Genomic DNA, 19,931 nt, shown 5'->3' with positions numbered 1-19,931 from the left:
AGATCACCTCATTGTGTTCCAAGCAAGCGATCATGATCTCTGACAGTATGACCACTCCTGTTCGTCCTACACCTGCACTGCAATGTACCAGCACAGGAGGATTAGAGTTTTTAGGATCCGCAGTGCTATTCGTATGGCGCCGCACTGACTGTATCTCTTCCAAGTATGCTATTAAGTTCAACAAGATAAAAATAATAAGTTTAGGAGATGAAGCCCCATAAGCCATGCTATTACGCTGTATGACCACCAGAAAAGTAGTAATTTAACAAATGACATCCCACAGAAAAATGACACACTGTGTAAATCGCAAGTCATATCCCAACCAAAACAATACAGATCTATAAAGATTGTCAAACTTCTGTAAGGCTTTCCTTGCCTTGTTCCCCTATTCCCCACCAAAGGCAGCTTGTGGCCATCTTCCTACTGCTGGAACATACTCAAATGTGTAGTTTGTGATGCAATTATGTTTTAATCTATACGAACTTTTAGTAAATTATGTATTTGGCTTTAGACATAAACAGTGACCTTAACAAACTGACAGGTATATTCCTGCCGAAAATATAATTCAGTATCTTTTGCTGGTGTGAAGAAAGCTTTTACAGCAGAATGCTTGGCATACTTATCAAAAGCTAATTCACGTATAGCAGCCATTTTAAGAGGTATTTTAAAAAAAAAAAAAACACCACAACCCCAAAACAAAGCTATTAAATACAACTTACAGAGAAATCCCTTTATATCCTCTGGACAGCCATGCTCTGGCCAGTCAGTATACTGCAGATGCCAAACTGTTCTCTCCTGTCCTGTGAGAAGATGTTTAATCTTCAAACCCGTAGTTGCATAGCAGCCTGAGTCAGTACGGAATCGTGTGGTAATCTTAAATCTTCCATATGTTACAGTGTTGTGTCTTGAACCAAGACGTGGCCAGTATCTGAAGCTTTTTTCTCGCCCACTTTCCTTAAAAGTAAAACACTGGCTTAACAAGAAACATAAGAACACTCATACAACTAATGCTCCTGTAACAACTGTCTCTCTCCTCTATTAAGTACTACTACAGTGTTTATGGTTTCTCACTGAGTAAACCAATTTTCCAGCGGAAAGAGTATGCAAATTTACATCTTTCTGCCAAGGAAAGCAAGACAGAATGGCAAAGGGGTCACTAGAAATTTATCTTTGATTGGTCTTCTTGTTGGAGCAAAGATCCCCTTCCTCTAATAGATCATAACAAAATCATTGCAGAATTTCTGGGAGAAACCTGAGTCAGTTTCTACTCACTTCCTCTGCCGTCACCATAGCTATGATGGCAATCCCTTGTTCCCAGATCATCTGCCAGAAATCCTGACATGTATTCTGCAAAGGGCCCTGCGTAGCAATGTAATCCCACTCTATGCCGCCAACAGAGATCTGTAAAAAGAAAGACATTAGATGAGTACTTACTGAAAACTCCCTTTCCCCAATTCTTAAGTCAGCCATTTGAAGACGCACAAACGGAAAAAAAGAGAGCAACACTGCAAAAGCAAGAGCCCATTGTGAGTTATATCTGCCTCCCATTTTTTTAGCTGCATCTTGTCACATTAGATGCGGAAGAGACACAACGTTTAAAATTGTATAGGTACGTAGCTAAATAAATGTACTTTACATCAAAAGCATAATGTGAAAATGAGTAAATAAAATTGTATTTCTTTTTTGTGAATTTGAGGTATTCTAGCCGATTTGGGTTTAGAGAAGCTTTCATACCCTGGTGCTTTAAATGCTATTATATGCACTAAAAAGTCAGAACTAGCTGATGTTTCCTCAAAAAATGCTATCTTGTCTGAGAAGGGTCAGAGGAGTTACTCAACATTTATGAAGGAGTTGAAGTATAGAAACTATGGTACCATGTCAGTGTACAAACAGATTTATTAAAAAAAGACAGCAACACAACTACAACTGCTGCTTTGACAATCTCAACTCTTTTCAGAGAAAGCATGAAGCCAATTATAGTTGCACGTTAAGTAGGTAAATGCATTGAAAATTAACAAAATGCCTTGAAGGTTCTTGAGGTCACCCTGCAACTTCTTCACTTTTTTAAACAGAGTTTAAAGAGCTAAGGCTGGGGAAAAGGGGCAACTGAAGATTATGAAAGAGCAGATTTCCCCCTGGCTCCATCTGTTTCTCTAACCATCCAAAAAAGCTTAATCTGGGAGCTAGCTTACTGCCTGTTGAGGATCTAGTCTAAGAGTACAAAAGAGGAAGAAAGATAAGGATTGTCACTGCCGTTCAAAAATATCATATTCACTGCAAAGGATCCCAGTTTGTTATAAAGCTGCTTAACTCTGGGAAGAATGGACATGCTTTCTATCAGCACCAATCCACAGAGAGACGAGACAGAGAGAGAAAGGAAACAGTAGATCAATACAGAAGCAAAATGCAGAAGATCTCTCCAATAATTAATCCTCCATTATTCTATGTATTGAGAAAAAACAGGTTCCTCCTTTCCCCAAAGAAACCTCTGCAGAAGGAGGGAAAGAGAGAGAGATGGAGGGATTCTCACTCATCTGACTAAACCAAAATTGATAGCCAAATCCATTTTTAGTTACCACATGAACCAGAAGATATTTCTCCAACAGTATTTCTCTCACCTTGATATGAGATGCATTGATGTAACCAGTGTTATTTTCTTTGGTTGGGACTAGCTCTACTCTGGTATCATCATAAGGAAGGACGTCCTGGAACCGGTTTCTTTCAGCATTTTCAGGAAGCCGAGCTATTGAGCACTCACCATCTATAAGTCTTTTTTTCTGAATGCGCTCATATTCAGTAAACACCATCCCCTGCTCTAGTCGTTGTTCCAGAACTTTACACTGAAAGACAGAACACAGATAACCATACAAAGTCACGATCTAAAGCGAGTCTATTTTAACAGAGAATTCATGAAGGATAAAATGTATGTATTTTCCTCTCCTACATACTTTTTCAATGCTTTTCCAGCTATTAATGTTTTCACAAACATACCGGAGCAAATTAGAAGCAACCTTAACCAGCAGGAATTTTGTTCAAGTGAAAACTAAGAAGCCTGTTATACTTCATTAGGTCACAAAGACTATGGATACCACTGGTGAAAGAAAAATTATAGTTTCTGTAAAGACAACCCAGTTGGGCAAAGAAATATTTGGCTAAACCAGATAGCTATGCTATACTACAAACCACCTCAAATACCTTTGAGCAAGAAATGCTCATTAATTCTCCTCCTCAATATAGCATGTTAGACTACATCATTTGAAAAGGCCTCCTTTAACCTTGTAATCAAAAAAAAAAAAGTCAACTTTGTCATTTGGATGGAGAAAAACTCTAAAAATGTAAAACAAAACACTTGCCTCAGTCAGTGAGCTAATAATTCACTACCACTATTGCATGTTTTCTTAGGCTGAAGATACTAAGCTTTGTATACAGCAGCAAAGCCTTCTTAGAACCTCTTGCTGCAGCTGAGGTATAAACCCAGGATTTTTTCTACCAGTGTAATTTAATCTGTTTTATTCAATAAGCTGTTCCCTCCCATCACCCCGATTGATTCTTTCGAAACCAAGTTCTTTCTGAATCATAAGTCACTTCTGGAATTTCAGCATCTCTTTGCCAACAATAATTAAGAGGAATAATATGTAAGTTTTCAGACAGAAAATTTCACCTATGTCACATGTCCCGAGCCTCTCACAGCAACTGCTCCGCTATATCAGGTCAGAAAAGTGTCTTGTATCAAATAATTATGATGACAAATGTTGCAGAGGAAGGTGTAAAACCTCAATCATACGCAATTTGCACATCAATACATCAACTGTACAAACTCCTTTATTATCTCTAGGCTAAATTCCCTCATTTAAACTGATAATAACATGAAGTTGAGCAATGAAACAGGCATTGAATCAACTTCAAAGTCATCTTCTACAATATCTGCAGTCTGGACTTCCTTTCATGTCACATGTCTGCTTTGCACTGTCTCTTCTCAACTGTTTTAGGAATTACTCCCATTTCATAGTATCTATTCTGCCTCTACATGAGTGCCTGAAGAGAAAGTGTAGTGACATTCTTTTTCATAACTTGATTTTACGGATTCTTCTTTTACCTCAATACTTTGGACAGAGCTAGCTGACTAATAATATAGCTGAATTCAATAAAGGTCGATCCAGGAAGAGATGATGGCTGTATGTAAGAGGAAATAACCAACACAGGTACTAAATGTAGAACTGTATCTCAATAACACAATATTAATTTTTGTCCCTTAGCATCTTTAAGGAGTGTATACATAGCTCAAAAAGAACTTCAACTGTGTTGAAATGGAACAGTCAAATCTCCCTCCTATGGATCTCACTCCAAGCCTTCAAACTTCAAGACTGAATTTCTACTATATTTTCAGGGATCCACCTCAGGAAAACAGATAAATACAATCTGCACAAGCTGTACCCTGGGGATGCAATTTATTGTAAAAATTGTATGAATTACAATAATTACAACTAAGTTAAATCTCACACTCAGAATTTCAATTTTCATGTTTTCAGTCTGGAAAATCCCAAAATTAAGAGAGAAAACACAAAGACTTGGCACAAAAATGTATCAGTAGATACTAGCTAATTTGCTTCCCACATGTTCAAAGGGTAAACTATAATCTGAATCACTGTCATCTTAAGTCTTAAAGAAAAATCTGAGTTACAGACAATATTTCTAGCAATGATTTATCAATCAAAAGTCTCATTCTTCATTTTGTTTCTATTCTCAGTATTTGAGTTGCTTTGAATCTGAAGCATTTTGAAGTCCACACAAAGCACGATTCATATGCATTTTCATTTTGAAAAATCACTATTGTAAAAGAGAAATCAAGCATTAAAAACCTTCAACATACCCGTTCATCATTTGTTGCTCGTGTTGATTCTTCCTTCCCCTCATCTGGCAAAGGCATTCTAGTCAAAGCGAGTCCATTTAGGGCAGCTAGCTTTAGAGGACCTATTTTTTTTGTATCATTTTTATTCTTTTTCATACCCTGCAAAAGAAAAGCTAAACCTTGTAAATATTCTTAAGTATCTGATGAAGTTATAAAGCAGAAACCAGAAGAGTTCAATTAAGCAAAGGATACTTCTTTGACCCCTTCTGCAAACAAGCTCTGACCTTTTTTTTTGATAAGCACTGCAGTGAGAGATTAGAGTGGTGGGACTACATTCCTCCAAGGACACAACACAAGTCTGTCTTCATTCCACACAGGTTAATGAAACTGCATGAGAATGACAAATATTGTTCCCTACAAAGCTCACAACTGAGGGTGTGAGGTGACAGCTCTGGATAATTAACATTCTTGGACAGAACTGAAATCACTTTCCAAGCCCAAAAATACATAAAAATTATTCCTTACTAGACTATTCAGTTTGCAGGCACTTCTCTTCCCTACAAGCGGGCATAACAATGAGCATATATCTTTAAGATATTTGGATATAGTTACATGTTTGACTAAGTTTGCAACAAACTGCACATACAAAACACGAACACAGAACTGCAGTCAGATCTGAGCCCTAAACCAGGCCATGAATCTAAGTTACCATTCATTATTTGAGAAAAACACCAAAGGGGGATTTTTATGAAAGAATAAGTTCAAATGATTCTTTTAAAAAGTGCAAGAGAAAACTTCACCATTCCCGCAGTTGCTAAGTTTGGTTGTTAACAAAAATACACTGAAAATGTGGGTGTATATGCTGCTTGAATGATAATCAATGGTTTCAAAAGCTAAATGGTAGTAAGGAACAGTAAGACAAAACTAAGAGGATGAGACCACATTTAAAAGTGAAGTGAACACAAACACAACAGTAAGAGTTCATTGAAAAACAAAATGTGCAAATATTGGTAGGGGCCAGCTTTGTCACCAGGATATTCATCTCAATATTGAATACAGAAACGTAATATTCTCTGTTATGCAATGGTACCCTTAAATGTTACTGAACACCTCCAGTGAAAAAGTTTTAATATCAATTTCATTTCAAAGGTTGACTTGAACATTTACATAGCTATCAGAAGGAAAAGGCAGGGTATGATTTTGGTAGATGCATCAGTGTCTGAAAATATATCTTTTGGAGAACAAAATACTAAGTGACTATCTAAATGTGAACACAAGGAGAAAGGTATCACACCTTTTTTCCCTATTTCCACATAACAAACACGAGGAAGGAGATTTAGAAAAACATACACAATTATAAAAAGAATTGAAGCTGATGAAGGTTCATTTCATTGTGTTCAGCTCCATGTATAGCAAGTCTGACAGACAAAAAATTGTGAGAGCAGTAACTATTTAAATACATAGCTTTTGCATAGGTTAGGTTAGCTTTTGCAGCATCAGCTGTAACAGTTACTACAGCAGTATAAGTTACATGGTAGTTCCACTGCAGTCCAATGTGTGCAGAAAACTATTTGACACTAACTCAGGCAGGCAAAGTTAACAACAATCAATTTTAAAAGGCAAAACAGTAATAAAAATGGTCCTCTTCCATTAGCACCTGAAATATGTCACAGACTACGTAAAACTGAACAAAAGTTTAAAACAATATTAGTGGTAAGGACTGGCAGCGAAACTGTACAGTCCCACGCAGACCTTGATGTTTCTATGAGGTGGGAATTACAGGGAAGGTGAAACTTGCAGTTGCTCACTATTTATGGCTTCATAAGATTGGAGTAGGAGAAAGAGACATAGCAAGCAAGAAATACCTTTAGTGGGATAAAAACAGCTTGAAGAGAAGGCAAAAGGGAAAGGATATGAAAAGAGGAAGGGATGGAGGAAAGAAGAGAATGCAAGGAAAGAATTTATTGCCTAATGTGTCAGGTCCCCCTCTTAGGTCAGAAGAAGAAAGCAAACAAATCAAAAAAAGAAAACATTCAGCTACATCTGATTTTTCAGAGAGAGGAAGATTAGAAAGCTGGTAGTGGAACAGAAAGAGTTGCTTCTGTTCCACATAAGGATAGGTAGGGCAGAATTTGGGATCTAGAACTGACTTTAAATTAGCTCATTCTAGCTCATTGCTAGCCAGGTTAGGTGTATCAGATGGATGGAGGCTGCACAGCTGGATTTGTGTGGGAGGACTATAAAAACAGAACTCAGACATTAGAGAGAAGGGGATAAAAGATAGCTAAGCAAAGTTAATCAGGGAAACATAGAAAAACAAAGGTCAAGCTTACGGTAGCTTTTAATTCACATGTTTTAAAAGCACCTCAGGTTGATTAAAAAAACCCCAAATCTCAAACAAAAACCCCACACAACTCCCGCCACAGAACAACCTGAAACAAGAGGAATAGTATCCACTTACACCTAGCGGGGGAAGGCCTTCCACAATATTCTTCTTCCCAGACAAAAGATCGGACACAGGTCTCTTCTTTACTGAGTCTTTCCTTACTCTGTATCTCCCTGATGTTGTAAGATCAGATTCCGACATAGATGGAGTAAGCAGTCCTTCCCCTCTTCTCTGTACCTGGCTTTCTACTAGTAAGTGAATGGGGTTCATATCTTTCATTCTCTTTTCTGTCTCTGTGATATGTAATTTAGGCTCAAGAATATGCAAAGGGCCAGCAGATGAAGCAACAGAGCTATAAGGGTAGTTCAGTACTGAATCATGAGAATAACCACCCATAACGGATGAAAGTTGGGTTTGATCTTCAGGGAGAGGAGACAGACTTGTACTAGCCTTGTTTTCTTCTTCAAATTCTTCTTCCTCACTGCTGTGAATCAGCATAGTGGCATCTGAAAGGGTTTTCTTATGATCACAGTTCACACCTTCTTCTTGCTCGCTTTCTTTTTGCTTTGTTCTCTCCATCAGAATATTGGGCTGTGACCCTTCTGAGATAACTCTTGGAAGAGCCACATCTGCTGCAGAAGCTGACATGGTCCTCTCTTTAATTCTTATTCCTTCAAAGTTGGGAGTCAACCCTGCTATTTCAATACTGTTCCTTTTCTGCAGCTGAGCATGGCGTGCCGACGTCAGAGGTTCACTGACTTCCTGAAGAGAATGTGCCACAGGCAGGCTGTCCTCCTGAAATGTCTGGACAGAATGGTGCACTCGCCTTGTGATAAGATCTGGATTGCTGCTGCTAATGTAGATATGTCGTGAAAGGTCAGGAGTACTATTTGCAGGTCTCGGGTATGGGTATGGTGGAGGTGGTCGATAGACTTGGGTCTTCATTATATTTGGTGCTGGATAGTCCTGAGCCTGGAGCTGCACATTTGTCAACTCGGGCACACTGACTGCCCCAACAACCGGGCGCTTTTCAGCAGGATAGGGATAGGGGGATTGGCTATGAAAGCTGTAGTTCAGGTTAAATGGATAATGATTAGATTGTGGGGAAGCGAAGTGAGCATGTTCTCGTATTTCAGGCTGACTGTAAACTAAGGCATCAGGCCTGCTGTAAGCATATGAATTGCTGATGTTAAGATTTCTCATTGAATGACTCTGCCTATCTGCGTGCACCATTCCCCTGTTGAGCTGTCTCATCACAGTTTCATAGTCTGGCGTGGGACGATAAGAAGGTGGTATTAGTGCACTATGTCTATGTGATGGGACATAATCAGTTCTGAGGACATCGCTTCCAGTAATGCTTGGGTTAGAGGACATGGGGGACGGCTGCAAGTAATGTTGTGGATTGTTCAAGGAGTTGGTGCTATGTGCACTATAGACACTACCATTGCGGATCCGACCACTGTAGTCATGAGGGGCTCTATCCAAGCTAGTCTGAGAGTGACAGTAGTATCCATTCTGATTGCTCACAAAGAGGTTATCTGAAAGTAAAGTTTAAGAACAATCTTTATGTCCAAGACATCAAACAAAGATATCCTCTATTAAGACGTAGCTAACCAATGTTTGAGATTTTCAAAATCTCAGTTATTCTTAGCTATGTATTGAAATGGGAAGAAAAAAAAAACAAAACAACCCCAGCTTTTTTGTTGTTGTTGATACCTAAGGTATGTATACCAGAATAACCTATTATGTTCATTTAGAAGATGCAAATTCCAATTGGAAAACATTGTCTCAGTTTAAGAATGGCTTTCTTCTGTTTAGGATAGGTTTGTTAAGTTTCAGTCCAAGAAAATCCATATCAATCTTAAACCACACTAACTGAAAGAACGAACACCAGCCTTTGCACTAATCTAATGAGATTATTTTAAACAGCAAGAAAGAAAAAAAAGCAAATTAAAAAAGCACCAAAAACCTAAAAACACCCCCACAACAACCAAACAAAAAACCCCACACTCTTCTCCCCGCCCCAGAGCATAAGTAGATATAGTACCACAAGACCTTAAAAAAAAAAAAAAATCAAATTAACTTCTCTCCAGAAATTTTGGAGACAGTTTAAACCACCACCATATATTGTTTGCACCTTAACATATACCCACTCTGATGGGTAAAGAAAATTATTTAACAGTTTATACATCCAATATGCATTTAATAATTTCACCATTACTTCATTGGATGTGCAATTTGCCAAGCTCCAGAAGAGAACAATTCAGTCACTGCTTTAGATGCCTTTCATGATTTAACTCTTCAGGTTCGAAGTAACTGCCACACTTATGTTAATGGATTTGTTGACAATAAAAAAAAAAATCTTTTGTTTGTGAAAAAATTGTTCAAAAATAGGATGTGTGCACTAGCAAGTATCCAGCGATAATTCCAACGCTCTATTGGAAAGAATTCAGCTACATTCCAAATTTATATACCTTCATGAATACTTGTGTAACTCTATTTAGATAGAAAACGTGCTTATTCCCTTACCAGTGAGTTGTCAGAGTATTTTTTTTAATCCAGCTGATTTACAGGACTGGAAGGTCCCTATCAAAACTGAGGCAGCTTTGCAACAGATTAGATTAAGCCCTTCAGGGTAGCAACTTTGTTAATTAAAACACACAATGTGTAACAATCAAAAAAAACAGGAGAGAAAGCAGCCATGACTCCACTGTAAACCGCTTAGATTAGAAGTGTGCATCCCTTGAGAATTCTAATTAGGGTTTGTTTAGGTTTTTTTTCTTTCCTTTTTTTTCAATGAAATGTGTACCAATTCCGTAACTTGCAGACCTCCTTAGCCTTTGAATTCCCCACCACTTTGTAGTCTAGCAAACTCAGAGAAACTTCTCTCTTCCTGCATCCTGGGTTAAATATTTTTTTTTTTTTTTAATTAATCTGAATTGTCTGGGGGCTCAGTTACTCTTTGCAACTATTAAGATCAATATTGACAAGGATCTCACAATGCCATAACACGCATTGTTATGGCGTGTACAAACCTGTACAAACATGTTACATGTACCAAACCATGGTACATGAACCAAAAAACAAACGGTCAGCTTAAACTCACACAAGGGACCACAGTCTATAGTTGCTGTATATGCTATCACAACTAACTTTGCTCATATCCCATATGAAAGGATACGGAGAGGAGCGGCTGAGGGAACTGGGGTTGTTTAGCCTGGAGAAAAGGAGGCTGAGGGGAGACCTCATCGCGCTCTACAACTACCTGAAAGGAGGTTGTAGCGAGGTGGGCGTCAGCCTCTTCTCCCAAATAACAAGTGACAGGACAAGAGGAAATGGCCTCAAGTTGCACCAGGGGGCGTTTAGATTGGACATTAGCAAAGATTTCTTCACCAAAAGGGTTGTCAAGCATTGGAACAGGCTGCCCAGGGAAGTGCTTGAGTCACCATCCCTGGAGGTATTTAAAAGACGTGTAGATGTGGCGCTTAGGGACATGGTTTAGTGGTGGACTTGGCAGCGTTAGGTTAACGGTTGGGCTTGCTGATCTTAAAGGTGTTTTCCAACCTAAATGATTCTATGATTCTATTTCACATTAGCCTATATGCCTAAAGTAGCAGCATGTTGTAATACAAACCTATCCCATGTTCACCCTATCAATTTATTCAGCTCTAGCTGAAGTAGCTATAAATGCAAATTATAGCATTTACCTTCTAAAGTTGTGTAGTGTGGCCTTGGATTTAATGAACTTACCTTGGGAGGATGCATATGGTTCAGTATAATGACCATTGTAATGCAGCTGAGGTGGTGGAGGCATCATATAAGGCTGAGGCTTGGGCTAAGAAAGCAAGCATCTTATTGTTAGTTAAAAACTCATGATTTATTTTAAAAATAAGTCTTGAAGATTTTTTTTATATATAATGTACAATATTTTTTATATATAGTATATAATACATAATACACACACACACACAAAGCCTTAGTCTTAAACCATTTCTCTAAATCTGCAATGTAAGTTTCTCCTGTGAGGTCATACAAGAAATAATTTAAAAAAAAAAAAAAAAAAGGAAACAAAACCAAAACCACACACCACCAACCCAAGACTGTATCTTGCCATCTGACATCTTGGAGAGTCTCCTAGAGACAGAGCAATCAAACTAAAACCAGAAGTGTTTAAAATATTTTTCACTGCAATTATTTTAATTACATTATTCAGATATTACATAGCAGTTTTTTCTACAGGTCCTCACATACTAGACTCACCTTTTTCACTGCTCATTTTATTTCACTGAAAGAAACTAATGTCTGGTTCAAAGTCAATTGAAAACCATAAAAATGCAAATATAAAACTATTTCCTCTCCTTACCATAGACATCCTGGACGAAGACCGCCTTCTAACAGGATTCACTGTAACAGGCTGGGCTTGTCTACAGAAGAAATTTTACAGTGAGAAATGATTCTTAACACCACCAAGACCTATTTCAAGCCTTTGAAAGTGCTCCCGAGTTCAATTAAAAATCACTCTACATTTCTGGGAGCCAGGCCTGTGTTAAATAGTCCTCCCCAACGCAGTCTCAAAAGGAGAGAGCTCTGTGCATAAACCACCATCACAGACAGTATGAGCAGAATCACAAAACCAGGATCAAAATACCTGTTATTTCTTTGCCTCTTTTCTATGATGCATAAAAAGGAGACGTCCCTGAAGCACTGCAGCAGGGCAGAAAAAGCAGCAGAGTAACCGGGGACCAGTTCCAAATTTGAACCCCGTATAAAATCTCATACTGTAAGTTACCTGTTCTACAAGACCACACATAAAATCGTTTACAGAATGTAACGTTACAGATGTTACAGGACCTGGAAAGCGTGACTATACTGCATGAGCATTTGCATGTTCCAACGTTCAAGCTAAAGGTAATAAATTTTCATAATCTGTTGGATTGCCTTCAGGATGTAAGGTTCAGAAACTTTAAGCTCCTTTTTCCCCACCCTACACTGCACCTGTACTCCGCATCTTGCAGCAAGACAGAGGTACAAGGCAGCAGAATAATACAAATGCAGGAACTACCATATTTCAGAAAGAAAGATGATTTTTCAGCTCACCCTTTGGGAAGTGAAGGACGAGAAAGGATTGGAAAGCGTGGAAGGGAAAGAATGAGGGAAGATTTCTGAGAGCCCTCCTCAGGTGGAGAGTCCAGGGAGTCTCTGAAGACAAAGTACGTACAGATAAAGGAAAAAAAAACTGAACTTAAGAAGGCATGCATAAGACAGTTTTCAGCAGCAGGACCAGATGACAGGGAATCTTAGAGTAGAGATAATCAGAAAAGTCTTTTTGAGGACTTTACCTATTAATAAAGCCATGTTGTGGTGAAAGGGTTAAAGTAAGTAAACCTAGAGACTGACATTCAATACAGAACTATAGAACTGACATTATTCAGATAGCAATGCAGAAGTCCCACAAATGCACTACGTCCACCAATATTTCTTATCCCTCTCAAAAGGCAGCCAGGTTCACAAGCTTAGAGGTATGAGGTCTACTCTATTCCAAATTAATCTTACTCTTCTAAAATAAATTAGTGTTAAACACACTAGCGAGTCATCTATGGTACAAAATACTCCATTATCTTTCCACTGGCCTCAGCAAATTTTGGACCAACCCCTCCATAGCTAAGCTATCTTCTCGTGTACAAAGAAGAGGAACGGAACATTTGGGAATCATGCTTTTTTATGACAGACTATTCACTGGGTCTAATTCTCTATTCTTTGACTGCAATAACTTAGCTGAAGGAAAGCTGTACCAGGGGAGTAGCTCAAATTCCAGCCCTTGATTTACAAGTTGGAGACCAGCCCATTTAAATTCAATTTGATGAATTGTATTAAATTTACTTTGCAGTGGTGCTACTTGAGCTATTCGGATTCCATGGATATCCAGAGGACCACATACCTCTCAGCTGTCAATCCAGCACATTTCAGGAGTGCTTCACATACACTTCCCACCCTTTTAAAGGCCTTTAGGGTGTACTTTCAGAGCAGTTCACCCAAACCCAGGTCAAAATCCCAGTGATTCCAGTAGCTCACAAACATTCTAGCAATAGTATCCCCCAAAGCAACTAAAGTCTGTCACAGCACTGAGATCCAGCAGCAGGGGCCAAACGCTATTACTTTTGGTAAGATTTCAGTGTTTAATATTGTCCTCTATTACGAAGCAGAACATGTTTGAGAAACTGGCGATAAGTATTTTCTCAAAAAAGATTAAGAAAAAAACCCCAAGTCATTAATTACTACCATCTAAAAAGGACGCTAAAGACACTACAGAGGTTATAAAAGATTTCACTTCCCAATGGAAGCTTCAAGGGTACCAAGAGTTCTGCTAATGTATTCTACTTACAGGCTGCATTTATTTAGTCTGTAAAATTTGTGTCTAGCCACACACATCCTCCACACGTATTTTGCCGTTTCCATATCTTCCTGCCAAAAAACAAAAACAAAATTTGCCTATTAGGCCAAATATGCATACCCTTCACTTGCTTTCAGACAAGCCACTGAAATTTTTAAGATTAAATTAGCATTGACCAATTTCATTTTAATATAACTTCATTACTGTCACCAGGTTTTCCCTAAAACTGTACTTTGCGTGCCTGAACATGCACTCTAGCCTAACAATTTTATTAGATTTATGAAAGTTGAAAGTAGAAGACTTTTGTTGAAGACATTCTTATCAGCTATAACACTAACACAATTTACAGTATCTATATATTATGCCATAAGATTGTCAACAGCTGCCTTCTTGACAAAGGCAACTGGTAGATGCTACGTAAAATTAATTCTCCAAGGAACGCCGTGGCCCATTCCAGCAAACCTCTAAGACCATGTTTATCTTTAAATGCCACTGATTTAAAAGTAAAAAAAAAAAATGCTAGAAATTTTACTGGAATGGATGAAAATGTTTATGACCACCTGAACCAAACTTGTCAATGTACTCAATATAAAAGGTCAGATTTTTAATGCCTTCCCGTAGAAAGCTAGCCAGAGACAGTATTACTACTTTTGACTCACTCATACAGTTCAAAGTTGCTAAACATATGAAAAGTAGTTTTTATCCTTTGAGTGAAATTAACAGTCTTAATTTGTGTTTTTATTTACTGATGCCTTAGTGAAAAAATAAAAGTAAAAATCTACTCACAGTTTGGAATTGGATTGTTTCTTCTTTGTTTGCCAGCTCTAACGCGAAAAAGGATTTGTTGTGGGACATGTTGGCAATATCATGCCACCTGCAGACAAAAGGGACAGAACATGACTGGCAAGCTCTGATTTTCAAACGACAGAAAATGCAACTGAAAAACAGAACCACCACCAAGAATATGGATAAATAAAAAGTTCATCAATCTGTCTGAACAAGCTGCAGACCATCACTTCCATATCCATTAAATGACTGCTGAAAGGAAAATATGTATGTGACTAACTCTTTTGAAGATGTGCAACATGTACAGTAATAAGTTTATTACTTGTCTTCCACTTGAAATTCTTTGAAGTGGTTTTTTTTTTTTTTTTTTTTTGGGGGGGGGGGGGGGGAAGGGGAGGAATCATCAAATTTAGACGAATTTAGTTTTCAGTAAATTATAATGTCCCGACTGCTTGAAAGCAAACCATACATTCTAAGGGAAAAAAAAAATCTACACTAAACAAAGCCATTAAGGCATTATTATATATATTTTCTAGAACTCTCTTGCATATTGACAGATGAGAAAAAGTCAGATTGCAAGAAATATAATACCATATATTTATTCAACTTCTTGTTAAATATAAATGCAGTTTGAGCCATCAGTATTATGTTAGTGTAAATAAAGTCTGTATCATTGATTTATGAAAAGAATATTCTGCAGTGCACAAACACAGGGAAAAAGCATGATCTACATACAGGACTCACTCTAAAGGTATTTATGCAACTTCTATTTTCATCATATAGATGTGGCTGATAGCATTTTCTATAGCTACTCACCATCATATGCGTGAGGTAGAGAAACATTAATGTCTTCATTCTGATGTAGAACAAAGACCCCTCAAATTTAATGCCTTGGTTCATAGGCATTTATGGATGTAATTATGAAATTACTTGAACCAATCTGAAGCATAACCCAGTCTTTGTAAATTGTACTAGTGGGTCATTTGTCTATGCTTTTTTTGCCACCCAGATACCATGGTATATCCATCCCCAGTAGAACTGCCCATAGTCATACAACAAATAAGCAATAGAGCAGAAAACTGGATCCTGAAATTGGAATATGAATACTTTCTGATGCTTTCCAATGTGCAACTTTTTTCTTATGTTTATGTAGACACTGCATCCACAATTCTTTGGGAAATTACGTGAAATGCAAGGACAAAGCTTTATTCCTCTCCCCTGTGTGCTTGGAAAGTCAGACAGCAGAGCTATTGTTGCTTCATTATGCCAGAGAGCAGAGTAGGACACTTCTACCAGTCTACACAATTAAAAAGAACTTGGCATCAGCTACCCTATCAGCAGCAGAGATAGAGATTTTTGTGAAGGACAGGTAACGGTACTGAATTTATAAATTCTATTAAACAAAACCACTAACAGAAAAAAGCACAGTTGCTACTTTCTCTAACCCCAGAAATTCACCACGAGTTCCAGTAACTGTTGGACCACAGGATTTCAAGATTCTGTTCATATTCAGCCAAAAATTCAATTCTAGATTAAAGTTCACTAAGCATAAAGCCTTTCTTGCTCTAGTGATAATTACAGATTACTAAGATTAATTTAAAAAAAAAAAAAATCTCAATATGTGGGTTTTTTTAAATTTACTCCAAACTCCATCCAAAGATGCCCAAGCAACCCCTCTTGAAGCCAGTGGGAACCAGGTCACTTCACATGAAGATTGAATTTTAACTGTTAGGTAAGTTGCAGACATGCCTATGTCTACAATTTCACTATCAGAGCATTAAATAATAGACTAAAACAATGTATGAATCCAAAATAATGAAACAAATGTTATCATGTGACTCTCCTCTATCTCTTTTATATATAATATATGAAAGGAACTCCTGGATAATTTTACAATTGAGTATTTCTAAGTAAACTGATGTGCCCATCTCAGGACTTAAGATGTTCTATGTGCAGAGAATTGCTCCTTTTTGACTCAATAAATGTTTTGCAATGGAATGTATAGTAAATGTTCCTCTCTCAGAATTAATCTGGCTTAAAGAGATTCACCCTGCAGTCAATACGTTGAAAAATTCCCATGGACTTCAGCATTCACTGTAGTGTGATGTGATGACTACAAGACTATGTTCAGGTTTATCAAATGAATAAATATACATCATATCTAAGAGTCATTCATGCTAGTGAGGAACACACAAAAAATGTGAAGTGCACAAAGATATTTTAAGAAAGAACAATACTAACCTAAACACAACAGGAGGACGGCCATTTTTGTGTTTCACAAAGATACCATCAAGACATGCTCCAATGAATATGTCACTTCCTTGGCTGTCCTGTAAGAAGTTACAAAAAATTATGCAAATACAGAAAAAAGCAGAGTTACATGAGAAGCAACTACTTTTACAATTCTGGGGGAGAAAAGGGGTGGTGTGGTTTTTAGTTTTTATTTATTTTTGGCAGGAAGTAACTCTTTTTACATAGGGGAAAAAAGCAACTGAGATCAAGGGCCTGTTTACCTTTGCAGGATAGGTCTCTTCACCATAGCCCTCCATTCTCTCTACTTCTTGCATATATAACATTTCTGCGTCAGGAGGAGTAAGGCCTCTACAAATGAAAACAACAATCAGCTAGTACTGTCAATAAGTAAAAAACATCTTTGGTTTACTCTGACTGACACTGTCAAAGCTTGAAAAGCATCCCCAAGACATCCAGGCAACCATCAAATCATGCTGTTTTCATCTGTACCAATGGTCGATATATTTGTCTCAGCCTTTACACTTTGATTCTATTAACTTCTTTCTCTCAGGCATGCCTAGGGGTAAATGGCAACAAAGACCAGTTAAAATTATCATCTCTGCTGATGGCAGACAATTATCACATTCTTCTTCAAATCCATCATTGTCACCATATTTTCTCACTTTATCAGAATGATTACTCTGGCACATGTGTTCAAGACCTGAATTTCTCCTACTGCAGTATACCTGTTTAGGATCAATATGAAGTTTGATGCTTCACATTTCAGGAAATATAGTCTCATTTTCTAAATGCTGACAGAGTTTTAACCGTAATGGTTTGAAAAGATGAGAAAAGATGATCTGTAGGTGAAGGTAGATTTTTTAATTAGACTAACTGGCAAAGACAGTTTTCTCACAGACTTGCAGTAGTGTCGTAGGGGTTAAAAGCTTGTGTTTCCCTACCTACCTCAGTTGATCTCATAGAAGACATGATCTCTACCTCCAAAATCCTGTCATGCTCATTCTTATGTCTCTTAATACTTCTTCAATCATCAATCTTTCTGTTTCCTCACTTTTTCCTAATGTCATGCAGGTTAAGTTTTCTTTGCAGAACCTTAACTATGCAATCTTGTTACAAAAGCGTTTCAAAGATAAATGGATTTGAAATTTTGAAACTGTTATTTTAAAACAATACAGGAAAAAATAATCAGTATTACTTACATAGTCACAAACATTTTTCACTGATGAACTGACAACAGAGAACTTAACTTTCCTTTGTCTTGGACTACTGCATCTTAGCTACCTCTTACTTAAGATCACAAGCATTCTGGCACAGTGACTGTCTCTACATTTCTACTGCCCTCAGTGTCTGCCAATGTTATTTATCAAGAACCATCCTTACTGGGGTCACAACTTCATGTAAACAAGTTTCAGAAACATTATACAGGTGAAGTCACGCTATTTAATGTGTCCTGTATTTTTAATTTACAAGCAGAAACCTCTCATTTATTTTAACGGTCATTCTGTTCTCTTTTCACTTTCATTCAGCAAAAATTCTTGTAATTTTAATGCAGATGTATCAGTGAAAAACTCATTTAAATTAGTCTCACTGTCTTCTGAGATTCCCAACTTCCTGAGCTACTGAAGCAATCACATAAAAATTAAACAATAAAGAGTTTTAGAAATGTTACCTGTACTTCTGATGTAGCAAGGCAACTTTCTGTGTCGCTTCTTCCAATACTTTTTCTTCTTGTAGCCAACCCTTAAGGTAAGATAGCATTTATAGAATGAAATACAAAAAATTCTAAAAAATTAAATGGTTATACTTTCTTTACACAAGCGAATCGACCCTCCACTCTAGTCTTGGAGCTTAGATGCTGTAACATGCACACAAACAAAAACATAAAGCAGAAACACTGTTTTGAAGTGGTTTTACTCACTTTCCTATCTCCACCCCAACCTTCTTTTCAGTGTAATATACAATAAAACTGAAAAGATCTTGCAACACCTTTGCTTCTGTGTAATATACAGTATCATATCTCACTCCAGTCTCAAAGAAAACCTTCACTGAATTTAGCAATCTAGGGAGCAGTAAGCTAGATGGATCATGGAGTCTTTAATAATGATTTGCATTTACCAATCTAAAGAAAGATTTAAATTTAAATTTATCAATTTAGAGTAAGTACTTACCACTGGAAACAAAGCAAATCTTTGTAGAAACTCCTGAGATTCATACTGATCATAGTCTCCAAAATCAGCTAAAAAATAAAAAATTTCTTGGATTCAAACATTTCTGACAAAATGATTCAATACCCGATTAATTGCAGCAGGATCTCCAAGTAGCAAATCTCAATCCTATTGAACTACGATCTGAAAGTAAAACAGTGGAACAAACTAACTAGTAACGTTTAGGAAAAGTAAAAACACATCCCATCTTTTTACCTTGTTTGGAAAAATTGATAACACTCCTTGTGGATAGGAAAGAAGAAGAAATGATAAAACAGAGTGTTGCTTCAAGTTCCTTAGTTCCTTGGGTTTTTATTTGTTTAGTTTTTTAATCACAGAATGGTTAAGGTTGCAAGGGGCCGCTGGAGATCTAGCCCTAAGCAGGGTCAGCTACAGCAGATTGTCTCAGAGCCTTCTCCAGTCAAGTTTTGAATACAGAGCTCGGAGACTTTACAACTTCTCTGGGCAACCTGTTCCAGTGTCTCACCACTCTTACAACAGAAAACTTTTATTATGTTTAGACGAAATTTCCTCTATTTCAGTTTGTGCCCATTGCCTGAGAAGAGTCTGGCTCCATCTTCGTTACTCTCTCCTGTCAGATACCTAATTATTTGCAGTACAGCGCCGGCAGACTGCTCTAACTTGCAGGTCGACTTAAATACCCTTCCGCTCTCAAGCCTTCTACAGCTCTGTGCACCAAGACGTGCAGAAAGTGGGACCTAGAAGCCTTCCCAGACTCAGGGGCATGCTCAGAAGGGACTTAGTAACAGTTTCGATTTTAATAACAGTTTTGAGTCTACATCATGCCAAAGGGCATCCCAAGGAATTTGCCTCTTTTTCTGTTTCCAGAAAAAAACTAGCCAATGTTTCAAAGAAAAGAAACAAAACATTCTAAATTGGAAAAGTTATGTACCAGTCTCAGGAGAAACTGTGGAACAGCAGTCTGTACGGAACGGCTGCTCCCAAAAATATAAACACAATCCCCAAGTATACAGATCCTATTTACTTTATCACAGATTCTCATCCATAATAGTGCAATTTTAGAGACATTTAGGAATCAAA

The 19,931-nt window shown here is 37.5% G+C and overlaps 1 protein-coding gene across 7 annotated transcripts in view; it reads right to left on the bottom strand.

Annotated features, from left to right (window-relative positions):
• Positions 1-19,931, bottom strand: part of PTPN21 (protein tyrosine phosphatase non-receptor type 21) — a 47,548-nt gene that overhangs the window by 7,406 nt on the left and 20,211 nt on the right. For 6 of the 7 annotated variants that reach the window (XR_012673834.1, XR_012673835.1, XM_075151345.1 and 3 more), the window contains 14 exons: positions 18,834-18,901; positions 18,335-18,405; positions 16,926-17,013; positions 16,654-16,742; positions 14,413-14,500; positions 13,618-13,697; positions 11,599-11,659; positions 10,986-11,070; positions 7,311-8,773; positions 4,871-5,008; positions 2,619-2,840; positions 1,273-1,401; positions 720-954; positions 8-168 (listed from right to left, as the gene is read on the bottom strand). Coding sequence is in view for 5 of the 7 variants with exons in the window: in XM_075151345.1 (XP_075007446.1) it covers positions 8-168; positions 720-954; positions 1,273-1,401; positions 2,619-2,840; positions 4,871-5,008; positions 7,311-8,773; positions 10,986-11,070; positions 11,599-11,659; positions 13,618-13,697; positions 14,413-14,500; positions 16,654-16,742; positions 16,926-17,013; positions 18,335-18,405; positions 18,834-18,901 (2,978 nt within the window). In the remaining 2 variants the exon portion in view is untranslated. Of the gene's footprint in view, positions 1-7; positions 169-719; positions 955-1,272; positions 1,402-2,618; positions 2,841-4,870; positions 5,009-7,310; positions 8,774-10,985; positions 11,071-11,598; positions 11,660-13,617; positions 13,698-14,412; positions 14,501-16,653; positions 16,743-16,925; positions 17,014-18,334; positions 18,406-18,833; positions 18,902-19,931 lie in introns of those variants that run through there. The other variant, XM_075151349.1, reaches the window with a different exon arrangement.

The sequence above is a fragment of the Calonectris borealis genome, chromosome 5 (genome assembly GCF_964195595.1).
Source record: "Calonectris borealis chromosome 5, bCalBor7.hap1.2, whole genome shotgun sequence".
NCBI lineage: Eukaryota > Metazoa > Chordata > Aves > Procellariiformes > Procellariidae > Calonectris > Calonectris borealis.
The sequence above is the reverse complement of the archived record's forward strand: the minus strand, read 5'-3'. Positions and strand labels throughout refer to the sequence as shown.